Source organism: Talpa occidentalis, unplaced genomic scaffold (assembly GCF_014898055.3).
Source record: "Talpa occidentalis isolate TD23 unplaced genomic scaffold, MPIMG_talOcc4v2.1 talOcc4.7, whole genome shotgun sequence".
NCBI classification, from domain to species: Eukaryota; Metazoa; Chordata; class Mammalia; order Eulipotyphla; family Talpidae; genus Talpa; species Talpa occidentalis.
In genome coordinates, this window is record NW_023605083.1 from 4,735,839 (window position 1) to 4,751,628 (window position 15,790).

Below are 15,790 nucleotides of genomic sequence, written 5' to 3' on the forward strand. Positions count from 1 at the left end.
AGCAGTGTCCTTCAGTCCTTCTGCCTGCTCTGCTCCCTGCTCTGGCTCTGGTGAATTCTCTTACCCTCCCGCGCTTCTGACTGTACCCAGTGCATGTATAAACAAACAAACAAATAAATAAATAAAAATAAAATAAAATTAAAAAAAAAAAACAAACACATCTTTGTACTGCTTCCCTTATTCAATGAACATGAAATAATCTAATCATGTAAAAAAGAGAGAAAACTGACCATACATAATCAACAGGCACAGTGGAGAAGCTACGATTTGAAAGGCGTCCTGCAGGACGTAGGATCAGAAGATGCGGTCTCCGCAGAGGCTATGGTTGCTGAGCAAGAGTCTCTGTAGCTTACCCTTGTTCTTACTGAGAACTTTCTCTTACCAAGAGGGTAAAGGAGTTTGGGTGTTTGTCTCCGCCAGAGAGTTCCATCTTCATGCGAGAGCACATCATGGGGCTTGTGCTTATAAAGTTCATTGTAGAAAGACATCTTATCCAAGAAACTGTACACCTGCCAACATGCAGAAAAAACCCACACGCATTCACCGCGGGGTCGTGCTCAGGGTGCCATGCCTGCTTGCCCGCTCTTTCAGCGCAACTGTGTACGTGCAGACATGCAAAGCTCTTCCAAACACCACTGTGGCCCTTCCTAGAATTGCCTTTGCACTCACCAAATCATCACCATTCGTGAACACCCCACTCAAACCCACTGCCCCCACCCCAATCCCCCAGACAGTGGCTTTCCTAAGAAGGGTGGTCTTTACTCCTAAAAGAGAGATGCCACATGCCCTCCGGCTTCATGACCTATTTCTTATATCTACTATTCTCTACGCCAGTCAGATACTAAGAACTTTGTATTTTATCTCATTCCCACACTAACTACACTAGGTACTTAATAAAAAGATTTTAATTTAATTTTATAAACTTGAATGCACTATCTTTGGCATCTTTCATCCAGCTTTAGACGGACTCCTATCATGACAGAGGACTGCCATGCGGAACGTAAGGATTCCTAAAGAACGTCTCCCACTCTCCTTAAGCAACCAATGAAACCACCTACCTTTTTGGCAGTAGACTTCCCTGACACGAGGGCTCGTAGCAACTGCAGGAGCGGGGAGAGGAGGTGAGGAAACATTCCGCATACACTGTCTAAAATGATCCCAAGACCGGAGGTTGGCTCCTATGTGCAAGGAGAGAGGTAAACGACCTTCACATTATCGAATTAACACATCTCCAAACTGCCTAGCAAACATAAGAAAATCTAAAATTAATAACAGACCTCATTCCTCCCTAATAAGTTAAGACTTTCCTATTTCCACTAAAAAGCTTATGAACAACTGATTTAGTCAGGATCTGAAAAGAGACTACTAATGCCTCCAGTGACCTCCTCCTGGCCATCTATTCTGCAGGAAGACAGCACTGTTCACCTGTGCATGACAGGTTTCTGCTAAAGTGAAAATCACTCAGCATGTCAGTCATTTGCTACCACACACGAGCAACAAGTGCTCAATCTGAACGTTGTTCAGTACCAGCTTCTCTTGGGAACACTGTGATTCTGTAAGACTGGACAGCGTCTCACGAAAGAGGGTCTGATATTCAGGCAGATCAGTTAGGCATGGCACAAAGGAAATCAGATTTATTCATCAGCTGGATCTATCGCCAATGCTAGGATTGAGTACTAGCGAGAAACTGTTCTCTCCAAAGCCAAATTTTTATCCTATCCAGTTATCATCTTCTGACAACTGTAAGACACAGTACACTCCAGTTACAGTGCTGCTCAGACAGAGCCAGACACTGGCTAGTGACGTGACAGACTCAAGGCACACAGACTGGAACCTCATCCCATGTCTGTCTAGCTGTGTGATTTTGGGCAAGTCACTGCACCTGTAAGCATGACCATGGTGATGATGGTAACATTATCTATTTCATAAACTTTTGTGAAGATTAAATAAGAAAATACACATGAAAATTAGTATAAGACCTATTAGTATAAATACATAATGTATGCTTGATTAGTATAAGCATGTAAGTATAATATATGCTCGACATATTCCTTTGCTGCAGAGAATATCAATTTGATTCCCATGACATACTTACTGTTCCCCAGAATAGTTCTGGAAGAGAAGGGTCTGCCAGGACTTCACATGCTATGTCGATTACATCCTGTTGGGTTGAGGGGGAGAAGATGGCTTATTTCCCTAGTTCAACCAATCTATCTTTTTTTTTACTTTATTCTGTTAAAATAAAAACAATACCTTCACACAGAAATAACCAAATTTGAAATATAAGATCATCCCCTAACCATGGTATATGTTTTATGTTATAATGATGCTAGGCAAATTAACCTCTCTGAATGTCAAAGTCTTTTATCTGTTTAACAGTGAGAAGATCAGTTGTTCCATGGTACTGTCGTAAGGATTAAACAAAGTACTGCATCGGGAAGCCACTTGGAAAGGCGGACTCCAGATCGGGGCAAGAGTTTCACGAGATAGTACTTTAACGATCCGTCATATCGGAAGGCAATACAGCTCTCGAAGGCTCCAAAGTCAATCTGAAAAAGTTCTTACTGACCACAGATGGGACAAATGGAGCATGACAACAGTAAGTGCAATGGATTAAAGCACAAACACCGCAGGGCCTCCCTGGTGGCGCAAGGGGTTAGGCACTGCACTATGAAGCAATCCACAGTCTCTGCAGCATGAGTTCGATCCCTGGCCCACCAGGGAGCAACCCACATGACGCAGCAGACCTCTCCTGACTCGCCCGCTGCTCCCCTCAGCATGAACTTTAGTCAATCTGCATGTTCTGTTCCCCACTCTGTCTCTGATGAATCCTCTCACTATCCCGCATCTCTGGCCTGTACCCCAGCTCCTGTATGCACAAATAAATCTTTTTTAAGAAAACAACACACAAACACTGCAAACACTTTACACGGAATATAAACATGTTTACATTACACGGAATGTAAACAAACACTTTACACGGAATGTAAAGAAATAAAGCAAAGGAACAAATAAAACCTAACCAAAACTCTTGAAATCTGGCAACAGAACTGAGGCTACCAGTTGCGAAGTATGGGGAAGCGGGGATTAAGGTGGGGAGGGGGCCCAATGGACTGGGTTGAAGGATCACTAGGACTTTGTTAGTGCTGGTCATGGTTAATAACACACATTAGTAGAGTGTGAAGAACTTACATCCCTAAAATAATTACAGTGTTGTAAACCAATGTTACCTCCATCAACCTAGTAAGATATACAGAAAATAAGCTAATAAGGGCCTCCCGTGGTGGCGCAGCAGTTGAGTGCTGGGTTGCGAGGCTGCCCACAGCCTCTGCAGCACCAGTTCGATCCCTGGCCACCGGCAAGGGTCCCGCAAAAAAAAAAAAAAAAAAAAAAAAAAGCTAAAAAGTAGAGTGTCTGTTGTATCAGCCCCAGAGGAGTGTGTGAGGGGATGGCTACGAAGCTGGGTGTATAGGTAGAGAGCCTCATGAAAGCCAACTGACCTGCTGATCGCCCAGTGTATGCAGCTCCAGCGAGGTCAGCACGAAAGACAGGAGTCCGTAGACACACATGCATGCGGTGCTGGTGGTGCACTGCGGGGAAAGGACCAGGTCATTCTCAACACAACTCTCCCCAGGCCCAGCACAATCCCATCACACTGACAGTCTCACTGAATGGTGAAAGGGAATCCAGAGCTTCTAATTTAGTACCACGATCAGGAGGACAAAGGGGAAAAAGAGAAAGTAGGAACCACAAAAATTACAACAAAATTAAAAATAAAATCAGACAGGAACCACTATCAAAACTATCTAAGTTTTCCTGTGAAAGAAAACCACACTCATTCTAGAGCAAGGATCAGGAGTCTCTGCTTGTTGATGTGAAGATGCAGCTGCCTGAACTGTCACCAAGATAAATCCACCAGGGCCAACAGTGGGGCTGTTTCGCTGAAATTTCCTGTTGCCACGCGAATGAAGGCCCAACACGAGACTCAGAGAATTTCTAATTCATACTGTTAGTGAATTGAGTAAGCCCCCCAAAAGATTTCTCCAGTCAATAAGGCCTAAGCTATCTTCTAGGAGATATACAATACTGCCACAGTATACCATATTGGCATAAAGGCAGACACCACAAACTGGTGACTCTTGTTCTTTGGGCACATTACTATCTCCCTGAGTCCTAATTTCCTAATGTGTGAAACCAAACAATCCCTAGTACAAAGAGTCGTAAAAAGGAAATGAGATCATGCACAAAAGTGCTGTGTGCTGGCCATAACAAGGGCTCCATAGGTTGCCACATTATCATCACTATCAAGTCACCACTACACCTGCTATTAACTAGCATCGTGATTCATTAACAAGCTCCTGCCCTGCCTGTGCCCACCCCCATGCTCGACCCCAAAGCCTCAGTCTCACGTCATTTCCCCCACTGGCCAGTGAGCGGAGCAGGCGGGTCAAGTACTGAAACACATTCAGCTGGATGGCTGTGCCACCGATTTTCCGGACAACACTGCCCGTCTCTTCTGGACTCAGGGTGTGACGAAGAAGAGCCCAAGCCAAAAGCACTGGGGCGTGATGTGGAATGTCCCCGAAGGTCAACATCCAATGGTCCATATCCTAATGAACACAGAAGACAAGCCCTGGGCCATTAAACTGAGAGGGTCACGGCCCCACACAGGATTCTTCGTTATGCTCGGCAAGACTCCCATCCCTCCCTCGTGCCCTCTACTACCATTCTGGTACCTCACTCTTCCCCACCCCAGCCACCTCACTAATAACCCCTCAATTACTCTTCCCTTTATCCATAATTTTTTCCTTCTGATATTAAGAAGACTTAATGTAAGATTATAAAATACATATTCAAATACGATGGAGACTAAAAATTTTGTCCTGATCTTTCTTGGCCTCTCATTTTCTATTTTTTTGTTGTCGTTGTAAACTTAACTCTGCAATCCAGCTAGACTCAGAAGGGGTTAAGGAACACACGGAGCCCAAAGAAGTATAGGGAGAACATGAAGGTTATAGGGCATTTCAAGCAGATGGGGATGGAGGGATGCTCTCCTGAGCTACAGGAGGAAATGTTCAGGTGGTCAAGATGAAACACAAGTCAAATGTATTAGCTGTGTCCACAGTCGGCAGCCGTTCCATGGCGTCCCTAGTATTCACGCCCTCCTTCACCTTGCCAAAGACCACATGCTTCCCGTGCAAGCGCTCAGTCTTGGCAGTACAGAGGAAAAACTGGGAACCACTTCTGCTGGGTCTAGCAGTTGCCATGGACAAGATATAGGACCTGTTACTTCAGGATGAAATTCTCATCGATTTTCTCTCCCACTCTGGCACATAAATCCTGGAACATTTCTGTGAAAGCAGGAATCTTTATAACCAAATCCTTTCTCCCCACTGCTCACAGCGTGAAAGTTTTCTGCTGCCTTTGGCACTCTGTCTGAAAACAGCTCAAAGGAGGCTCACCGACATGGTGGCTTCACCAGGCAAGTGCGATGTGGGAAATCTGGTGGTGGCGGTGTCTGCAAAGCCTCATTTCAATTTCTCTAACCCTGCCTTCTCAACAGTCTTCCTCTTTGCTCTTCTCACAGAGTTTCCCTAGGTGCAGAGAACCCCCAAGGCTCTGGCCCAGGCTTTTCTCCTCAGACTCATCTCCACGAGGGACTCCACTCATTCTCCCAGATTCAACTATCACCTCTGTGTGGACAACTGCCAAATCTGAGATTTCTTCCAGACCTAATTAACTTCTCAACAATGTAGTGTAGAACCTCAAATTCTGTAACACTGAACATTTTAAGTGGCAGGAGAATTGCGTAGTTAAAAATATATTACTAACTACAACCCATTTGAAAAAAGAGACAGTTGCAAAATCACCTGGCAAATAAGCCCATCCTGAGCAAACTGATGCAGTTCTCTTCTGTCATCCAAAGCACACTTGTGCAAGGATTCAATGTCCATGCCTTCCACTAGGATGAGGGCGCTGAAGTAGCTGGAAAGAAAAGAGGGTCATCGTTATGTGCCACTCTGAACTTCACTGGAGTGTAAGGTGAAATGCAAGACATTTCATTACCAAAATAATTAGTAATGAACTATTTTACATTTTTTTATACTAGCTCTTCTAAATCCAGTATGTATTTAAACTTCCAAGCACAGCTCAACCTCAACAGTCACTTCTGAATGTTCCACAGTCACTTCTGCCTTGTGTCTATCAAAGCACAGACCTAGTGCTGGTGGTTTCTGCAGCTGCAACCCACCTGCCCCAGGGAAACTGCCTCACTGCACAAGCATCTCTGTGCACAGGTGGAGCAGGCCTCAAAACATGGAACACAGTCGTCTCTTGGTATCTGCAGTAGATTGGTTCCAGGCCCCCAACAGATACAAACTCCAAGGATACTCAAGTCCCTTAGATCTTAAAATGGCATGTAACCTACACAACTCTACACACCTACGTCCTCTCATATATTTGAATGCATCTCTTGATACCATATCACACTTAATACAAAAAAAAAAAAATGCTATGTGAGGAGCTGTTATACTGTATCATTTAGGGAATAATGACAAGAAAAGTCTGTATTATGTTCAGTACAGACACAATCATCACAGGCCTAGCGACAGTACAGTAAGTACTACTGAATATCGTCATCAGGCTCCCGAAAACTATGATTTAATACAATTTTACCATGGGCTAACTGATATAAACAAGAGTTTACGTTCCCATGGCATATTCCTGGTCACTAAAACATCACCAAACTGCTAAATAATGCTCCAAAACACGTCTCATATTAAACAATCATTTGTATTCATTTGTTCACCAACCCACTTATTCCAGTTCAGGCAGATGGACAGAGCCAGTCCTGGCAGCCCAGAGCAATGCAGGAACCAGTCCTCGCCAGGACGCCCTCCTACCCAAGTGCATCACTAACACACCCACACCCATTCGCTTTGGGCCAATTAGACACTCCACAGACATGTCTTTGGGATGTGCCAGGAAACTGGATACCAGAGAAAACCCATGCAGAAATGGGGAGAATATGCAAAACTACACAGCCCCAGCCAAGATCAATCCCCCCCTCCCCACAAGTGTCACAATGAATCAACGTTGAATGAAATGACGCCACTTGAGGAGCTGCTGTATGAATTGTGGTTGTAGCTGCTGTACCTACAAATGGAGGGTCACTGTATTCACCGCCATGGAATTCCATCCTTAGGCTGTGACCTCCGAGAGTGCAGGAGATACATCCACCTTGTTTAGCACTATCTTAGCGTTTGCTTGGTGCCTGGCCCACAGTAGCTGTTCAACATTTTTTTAATCGAATGAATGGATGAAACTCTTACAAGAAGACAGTGAGTAGACTACAGTCTTTTCTCCAGAAAACTACAGTCTTTACTCCCTGTACGATCTAGAACACAGCAGTAGTTCCAACGAGTTCCTCACCCATTAAGTGAAAAGTACACCTAGCACTCCCCTCACCCATTCAAAGGACCAATATAAGGTTAATGCTCTAAACATTAGGCAAGTTCTATTACCTCAACTCATTCAGACTTACCCAATTCGATCCACAAAAGGATCCATGGTCTCATCCACCAGGTGCCTGTTGGTCTGCCTACTACCAAATCCTTGTTCTTTAAACATCTTGGTTAGTACCAATAGATCACTTGGTGCCATCTCAAAGTAGGCATAGTAAAGAAAAATAATTTCTAGCAGCATGGACTGTTCCCGAAGGCACTGAACAAACCAGCGAGACACCTGGCGTTCAGTCTGCACAATCAAAGAAGAAAAAGATGGGAGAGAAATTGTCAGATTAGGAAACTTAAAATGTTTAAGTAATACATGCACATGATAGAAATTTTTTCTAATACATGCACGAGATAGAAATTTTTTCTACTAAGTAATACATGCACGTGATAGAAAATTGAAAAAGTACAATAGGGTAAATAAAAGTCTCCCTCTATACAATTCCTTCCATATTTCTCCCCAAAGGCAACAACTGTTAGATGTCTTAGTCTCCATTTCCAGTAACAAGCCACACACAGTCTCTGGTACACGCCACAGTCTATCAGCTGCCTCTGTGATCTGTGCAGCCACCATCCACCTACAACAAGTGACCTGCTACACTACCTATTTTCACCCTACTGTTTTTCACTTAATAATGTACCTAAAAGATTACTTCCTCTAAAAGCATATCCATTCCTTTTTAGAACTGCTTAGTAATATAACAACTCGTATGCTCATTGATTTTTTTTTTAAATCTTTTTTTTTATAGAGGCATGTTTTATTTATTTATTTGTTTGTTTGTTTGTTTTGTTTATACATGCACTGGGCACAGTCAGAAGTGCGGGAGGGTGAGAGAATCCACCAGAGCCAGAGCGGGGAGCAGAGCAGGCAGAAGGACCGAAGGACACTGCTGAGGGGAGCAGCGGGCGGCAGGAGAGGTCTGCGTGCCATGTGGGACCCTCCTCCGGTGGCCGGGGAGCAGCCGGGGATCAAACCGGCGCCGCAGAGGCTGTGGGCAGCTTCGCAACCCAGCGCTCAACCGCTGCGCCACCGGGGAGGCCCTCATTGATTTTTTTTTTAAAGATTTATTTTCATTTATTTATGCATACAAGGGGTGCCAGAGGTGCGGGGGGTGAAAAGATTCAACAGAGACAAAGTGGGAAGCAGAACGGGCAGATCTACTGAAATACACTGCTGAGGGGAGCAGTGGACGAGACAGGAGAGGTCTAATCGCCATGTGGGTCAGCTCCTGGCCAGGAAATGAAATGATGCCACAGTGGCTGCCAACAGCTTGTTAGTGCTGAGACTTAACCCCTTGTACCACAAGAGAGGCCCTACCCTCATTATTTTTTAAAAAAAATTTATTTATTTATACAACAACTAGGGCACAGGCCAGAGGCGCAGGAGGGGTGAGAAAATTCACCAGAGACAAAGCGGGAAGCAGAACAGGCAGATGGACCGAAAACCCTGCTGAGGGGAGCAGCGGGTAAGACAGGTCTGCCACACCATGAGGGTATCTCCCTGGCCAGCCAGGAATTGAACCCATGCAGCAGAGACTGCGAACAGCTTCACAGCGCTGCGCTCAACCTGCTGCTCCACCAGGGAGGCCCCCCTCATTAATTTTAATGTGCATAGTGCTCCACTGGGTGGAAATGCCTAATTTACTTGAAGCAGCTCACCTGAATGAGCATGTAGGTTATTACCAATCTTTTGCCATTAAAACCAATCCTATACAGGGCCTCCCCGGTGGCGCAGCGGTTGAGCGCTGGGTTGCGAAGCTGCCTGCGGCCTCTGCGGCACCCGTTCGATCCCCGGCTGCTCCCCGGCCACCGGAGGAGGGTCCCACATGGCACGCAGACCTCTCCTGCCGCCCGCTGCTCCCCTCAGCAGTGTACTTCGGTCCTTCTGCCTGCTCTGCTCCCTGCTCTGGCTCTGGTGAATTCTCTCACCCTCCCGCACTTCTGACTGTGCCCAGTGCATGTATAAACCAAACAAACAAACAAATAATAAATAAATAAATAAGACATGCCTCTAGAAAAAAATTAAAAAAAAAAAAAAAAAGAAAAGAAAAGAAAACCAATCCTATACAATTGACAGGTCAACTAGACAAAAAATTAGCAGATAGAAAATCTAAATAATCTTGATGTGACTGGTAGTTCTACACTACCATAACCAACTACTGCCAAATACACATTCCCTTCATGAGTATGTTACACTGACCAAAACTTACCCATATGGTAGACTATAAACCATAAGACAATAAATAAAAATTGTAAAAGACCAAAATGATACAAAATGTTATGTGATCATAACAGAATCAAATCAAAAATCAGTAACATATCTAAGAAAACATCCATTTGGAAAATTAAACAACACACTTCTCAATAATACAAGGATCAAAGAAAACCAAAAAGGAAATTAGAAACTATTTTGAATTAAGTGGCAATCAAAATCTGTGGGAAACAGCTAAATGAAATGCTTAAAGCAACATTTACAGTTATTAGAAAAGTTCTTAATTTTGTTTTCTAAGTTTCTACTTTAAAAAGCTATAAGGGGGGCCTCCCTGGTGGCGCAGCGGTTGAGCGCTGGGTTGCGAAGCTGCCCGCGGCCTCTGCAGCGCCAGTTCGATCCCCGGCTGCTCCCCGGCCACCGGAGGAGGGTCCCACATGGCGCGCAGACCTCTCCTGCTGCCCGCTGCTCCCCTCAGCAGTGTCCTTCGGTCCTTCTGCCTGCTCTGCTCCCCGCTCTGGCTCTGGTGAATTCTCTCACCCTCCCGCGCTTCTGACTGTACCCAGTGCATGTATAAACAAACAAACAAACAAACAAACAAACAAACAAATAAATAAAAACATGCCTCTATTAAAAAAAATTATTTAAAAAAAAAAAATAAATAAAATAAAAAGCTATAAGGGGCCTCCCCAGTGGCGCAGCAGTTGAGCATTGGGTTGCGAAGCTGCCCACGGCCTCTGCGGCGCCGGTTCGATTCCCAGCTGCTCCCCGGCCACCGGAGGAGGGTCCCACATGGCGTGCAGACCTCTCCTGCCGCCCGCTGCTCCCCTCAGCAGTGTACTTCGGTCCTTCTGCCTGCCCTGCTCCCCGCTCTGGCTCTGGTGAGTTCTCTCACCCTCCCGCACCTCTGGCCTATACCCCAGCTATTGTATACATTCCAATCTATAAATGTATATTAGCTTGAGACTTAGGATAAAAGAATCAGACCAGAGTCACACACTTCATAGATAATAATAAAGAAAATGAGGGCCTCCCTGGTGGCACAAGGGGTTAAGCACTATGAAGCAATCCGCAGCCTCTGCGGCACGAGTTCAATCCCCGGACAGCCAGAGAGAAACCCACATGGCGCAGCAGACCTCACTTGTCTCCCCCGCTGCTCCCCTCAGCAGTGTATTTCAGTCAGTCTGTCCTGTTTCCTACTTTGTCTCTGGTGAATCCTCTCACCCTCCGCATCTCTGGCCTGTGTCCCAGCTCTTGTATGCATAAATAAATAAATCTTTAAAAATAATAATAATAATAAAGAAGATGAAATCTTGGGTTTAGTTCTAATAATCTCTAATAAGAGTCCACTCTGAGGTAGGAGGAGAAAGTAAATTTAACTGGATAGACGAACTCAAAGTACTATTAATTAGTACTATTAATTAGTCATCAATGCTTTGATCCATGTCACATATTTAAACTTTTCTGAAGACTGATAACCTATAAATGTTTTAAGTTCACACATGAATAAGGAATTGAACTTGGATTTTATGAGCACACAGCAAGGTACACAATCACCTTATAGGGGGCGCAATGACCACATACCATGAGGTTTCCATGTGTCTCCCATGTTGGTGCTTCAGTTTTATAAAGCTCTTCAAACTGCTGTCTGTATTTTGTAACTAGCTCCTTCTCCAATTTGTCAACACAGTCTGCATATTCAACCTTAAAAGAAAAATCCAAAACAAAGTAACTTGTACCTAGAGTAAAAGGTGAAAATTCAAATGAAGGAAATAAAATTATTTTAAAAGGTTGAATTTTACAGGGTAAATGGAACCAGGGGGTCTAAACGAACTTACTCTATAGGGATGTCTTTCATCTTGGAAGTAAGTGAGAAGGTGCAACACACAACGAAGAATACAAGTCCTTTCTTCATAGTAATAATCTGCAATCTGGTGAGAGCCCAAAGATTTTAAACTAATTACTTGTCTTTGCACAGAGACACTCGATTTTAAATTTACTGATAAAGAGATTACTTAAGATGTGAATGGAAAAGTTCCATATATAGATGCAATCACAGAAAGGGAAACAGTATTAGTCCAGAAGAAAGCAAAAGGTCTTCAGGAAGTAGAATATAAGCGAAGTCATATAAAAGGAATTGCTTAATGATATAAACAACTTCCCAAAGAAGTTTTCTACATACAAGTCATATAAAGTAAAAGGAATTATTTAATAATATAAAGTTTTCGGACTCATGAGAGCATTTAAGCAATGCACACTGTTACAGACTGATAGGCCAAACACATAAAAGCAAACAAAAGACACCACTGATGTACATCCTAATTGTTTATAACTAAAGCACTTAAATTCTCACGAAATACCAACTAGAAAACCACTTCAGAAGTCAAATTCCATATTAAAACAAGATTCTAAGTGAGAAGACTGCTTAGTGGGGGGGGGGGTAAGAAATAAAGAAATACAAATCAATCCTGTTGTGTCTGGATGTAAAGGGAAAAATATCCATGAACTAGTTCCCACCTGAATGACTAAAGAAATCTTTGGAAAAAGGCCTCAGCTGGGTGCAGTGGATGAAACCTCTTGTTTCACAAAGGAGTTAATAAGCATCTTCATTACACCCAACAAGACAGTCAAAACGCAGCAATGCTCAGGAAAACAAGGTCAAGAAGCTGTCACCCAATTTTACACACAGACCAAAAATGGTGGCTACTACTGACCTTCAGGATCAAGGCCTGGCTCTGCCTCTCATCTTGCAGCACGGTCTGAAAAAGAGAAGAGTAAAGAAGTCACCTTATAAACAAAATTCAGGTTAACAAAGAAAACGGTAAACATCACCCTTCAAGACACAATTGCCCCTTCATTTCCAGAATTTTTTTTTACCAAAATATATCCAAATCTGAATTTAAATCTCTGTCCCCCCACCTCTGGCCTCAATTTCCTGAGGAAATGAGGGGATGGGCAGGCTAAATGTTTTCCCAAGCTCTTTTCAGCTCTGATGTGCTGAGATGCCGTGATTCACATGTCAACCTTTGACCTCTCCATCCCTCTAGTTTGTGTATGGTTTTGCAAGACATCAGAACAGTTATATTAGATCTGTAATTGTAACAGATCTACATCTGTTGCCAAGAACTGGTACCAAAAACCAACAAGGAGAAGGAAAAGGCAGGAGAAAGGCGCTGGACCAACTACAAACCTTTAGTGAGTCCCTCGTCCCTCTGTAGTCCTCTTGGAGGTAACACTGGAGTAACTGAACACTCTGTTCTTCATCAAGACCCTGAAATACAGAGGTTGTAAATTTAGAAATCACACACAGCATGCAAAAGAGCATTCTTAAAGATTTGTCTCTTGGAACAAACACAGAACTTGAATAAACAAAAATCCTTTTAAAGGCTTTTACACAACATAACAATTTCAAACCAAAAAAGAAAAAAGGGAGCTAGTCACCAACATATAATTTACATGATAATTAATTTATATGCCAGAAACAACTGTGCTTACCCACCAAGCACAGTTCAGCTACAGACACGAGCTGGATTTTCAAGATGAAAAGGAAACAGCTATGTATTTAAGTACAAAACAGTCAACTTAAAGAATACCACACCTATGCTGAAGAAAACTCCATGATATGTAGTTAACAACAGGCAACTTGATTTATGACTTTTAGCAAGAAGAGTTGCAACTTGGGTATTCTCTCCATTTAATTCGCCAAACTGAAACAAAGTGAGTATTCACTCACAGTCGCTGACAGTAACACCATGCACACAGGTGTGCAGGTAATAAAGAGTTAGTGCTGATTTTCACTCACCAAAAACTTGCTGATTCTTAAACCCAATTCCTTCAGTGGGGAAGCCACATCTTTATTAGCTTTCACTTTTTCAGCTGAATTTGGACTATGAAGAAAACAATGAATCATTTCCTCATTCTCAATGACCCCAGGAATTTAAAATAAATATACTTGGAGATATTTTTACACAAACCTTTTTTCTACCCCTTAGATGCCTATAATACACACACACACACACACACACACACACACACACACACACACACTTTCATCTCCAAGGACTTTATAGCTATTCATGCTTATTCAGAACTATTCATGCTTAAGTAATAAATATAGTATAGTCTGTTACAAATTGTTAAATGTAGCTATAACAATATTATTTGTAGATATATTAGGTTACTATCCTGAAAGGTTAATATTACTATCCCCATTTTACAAATGGAACTACCAACACTTAGAAAAAATAAATAACTTACCAAAAATCCCACAGCTTATCAAAAGTTGAGGTGAAACTGAACACCAGGTATCTGTCAGTTAGTACACATGTATCTGTCACCTAGCTCTTTTCACTGGGAAGGCCTGTAGGCCACGATACCCCAGCAGCAGCAAGTGTACCCAGAGCCCAGATCCAGGTTTCTAGTAATACCATTCTTCAATAAAAGATACCAAGACTGCTTGGAGAAATGATTGATTCTAGACCTGGGGGGCAGGGAAAATAGAAGACCAACCTCGACCATCTTGCAATGCCAGAAGAAGGGAAATCCAAAACAAAAAGATAGGGATATGTCACGAGGACATAGAACTCAACCTGAAAGAATTCTCAATGGCTGAATCTCAAACAAGGTGAAAAGCAAAGTATAAAATATAAATAAATGAGTCCACAATAATATAAAGGAAGAGTGAATAAAATGGGGAAAAGTAAAAAATCTTTCTTACAGAATAATTCCAAAAATACATAGAAGCTACTACCCCCTTCAGGAGCTGGAGTTTAAGTCCACATTTAGAAGGGGTCATGTTTACTGACTCACTTCCAAAAAAGATAGTAGGGAAAAGAAAAACTTGGCAAACACTCCCTTAGCCAAGCAAGCAAGGTTATCACACCAGAGATTTCATGTAGACAGCATGTATCCCGTATGATGTGCTAAGAACGGTAGTTCACCTCTGTACTTTTTCCCTCAGAACCTAGAACCCCTATCTACTAAGAACAACATCAGACAAATCCAAATTGAGGGTATTCTACAAAGTACCTAACCAGTCTCCTTCAAAACTGGTAGTGATCATGAAAATCAAGGGAAGACTGAGCTACTATCCGAGCCGAGTGAAGGAGACATGACACTGACAAGCAGTGTGGGACCTGGACTGGATTCTGGAACAGAAAGAGGACATAAAAGGAAAACAACGATGATTACATTTTAAGTCTGTGATTAAAAACAACAGCCTGTCAGACTTCAGCTCCCATGCTACTACACGGCTAATCTGTGTCTTTTAGAAAAGAAAATAAATAAAGAAATCTTAAAAAGAAATAAAGAAATAAAGAAAAGAAAATATGCTACAAACATCTATGTTGCCTCGTTGGATTTTTTTCTATAAAGACTCACATTTCACAGAAAATCCACAACAGCAAGACTAGTATAAGATTAAACTGTCAGTTCTGAAAGAGGCAACATAAAATAATGATTATGAGCACGGACACTGGATTAAGACTGCCAGGTTCAAATCCTGGTTCTACCACTTACTAGCTGTGTGACCTTGGGCAAGTTACTTAACCTCTTTGTGCCTCAGTTTCCCCATCTGTAAAATGGAAACAATAATAAAAGAACCCAAATATGATAATGATTAACTTGTTTTAAAAATTCATATATTCTAGATACATAGTAAAGTATTTACAGATAAATAACAATGTTACCTCAAAATAATTATGGAGGGCTTTTGGTGGTGGGTGTGGTGTGATAACACACATTTGCATAAATAACCCTAGGCCCCTAAAACATTTGTATAAGCCAGTGTTCTTCAGTTAAAAATTTTAAAAGCAAAATAATTGTAGGGGAAGGATTAGTTCTTCACTAACCTAAGAGGATGAAGACGGAAGGTGAAGAAGTAATAAAAATCAACAGTTGTTCCAAAGCAGAAGGGAAGTGAGAGTAGCTTAAGCACTACAATGTGCAACAGGATAAGATCCAGACAAGAAATTAGATAAGAGTCTAGGCCTATCAGGTGTATCCTCTTTTTTATAGCTTATAATTTTTGTTTTCCACTGCCCAGTAAAAAAACCAAGCTATATATTCAACC

At 42.5% G+C, this 15,790-nt stretch overlaps 1 protein-coding gene across 1 annotated transcript in view; it reads right to left on the minus strand.

Annotated features, from left to right (window-relative positions):
- NUP188 (nucleoporin 188) overlaps nucleotides 1-15,790 on the minus strand; it is a 41,146-nt gene that overhangs the window by 18,186 nt on the left and 7,170 nt on the right. Inside the window, exons 4-15 of the mRNA XM_037494891.2 lie at nucleotides 13,523-13,607; nucleotides 12,911-12,991; nucleotides 12,435-12,479; nucleotides 11,559-11,651; nucleotides 11,305-11,424; nucleotides 7,544-7,755; nucleotides 5,871-5,985; nucleotides 4,410-4,610; nucleotides 3,501-3,590; nucleotides 2,096-2,161; nucleotides 1,059-1,178; nucleotides 383-509 (exon numbers count right to left, since the gene is read on the minus strand). Coding sequence (XP_037350788.1) covers nucleotides 383-509; nucleotides 1,059-1,178; nucleotides 2,096-2,161; nucleotides 3,501-3,590; nucleotides 4,410-4,610; nucleotides 5,871-5,985; nucleotides 7,544-7,755; nucleotides 11,305-11,424; nucleotides 11,559-11,651; nucleotides 12,435-12,479; nucleotides 12,911-12,991; nucleotides 13,523-13,607 — 1,355 coding nt within the window. The remainder of the gene's footprint in view (nucleotides 1-382; nucleotides 510-1,058; nucleotides 1,179-2,095; nucleotides 2,162-3,500; nucleotides 3,591-4,409; nucleotides 4,611-5,870; nucleotides 5,986-7,543; nucleotides 7,756-11,304; nucleotides 11,425-11,558; nucleotides 11,652-12,434; nucleotides 12,480-12,910; nucleotides 12,992-13,522; nucleotides 13,608-15,790) is intronic.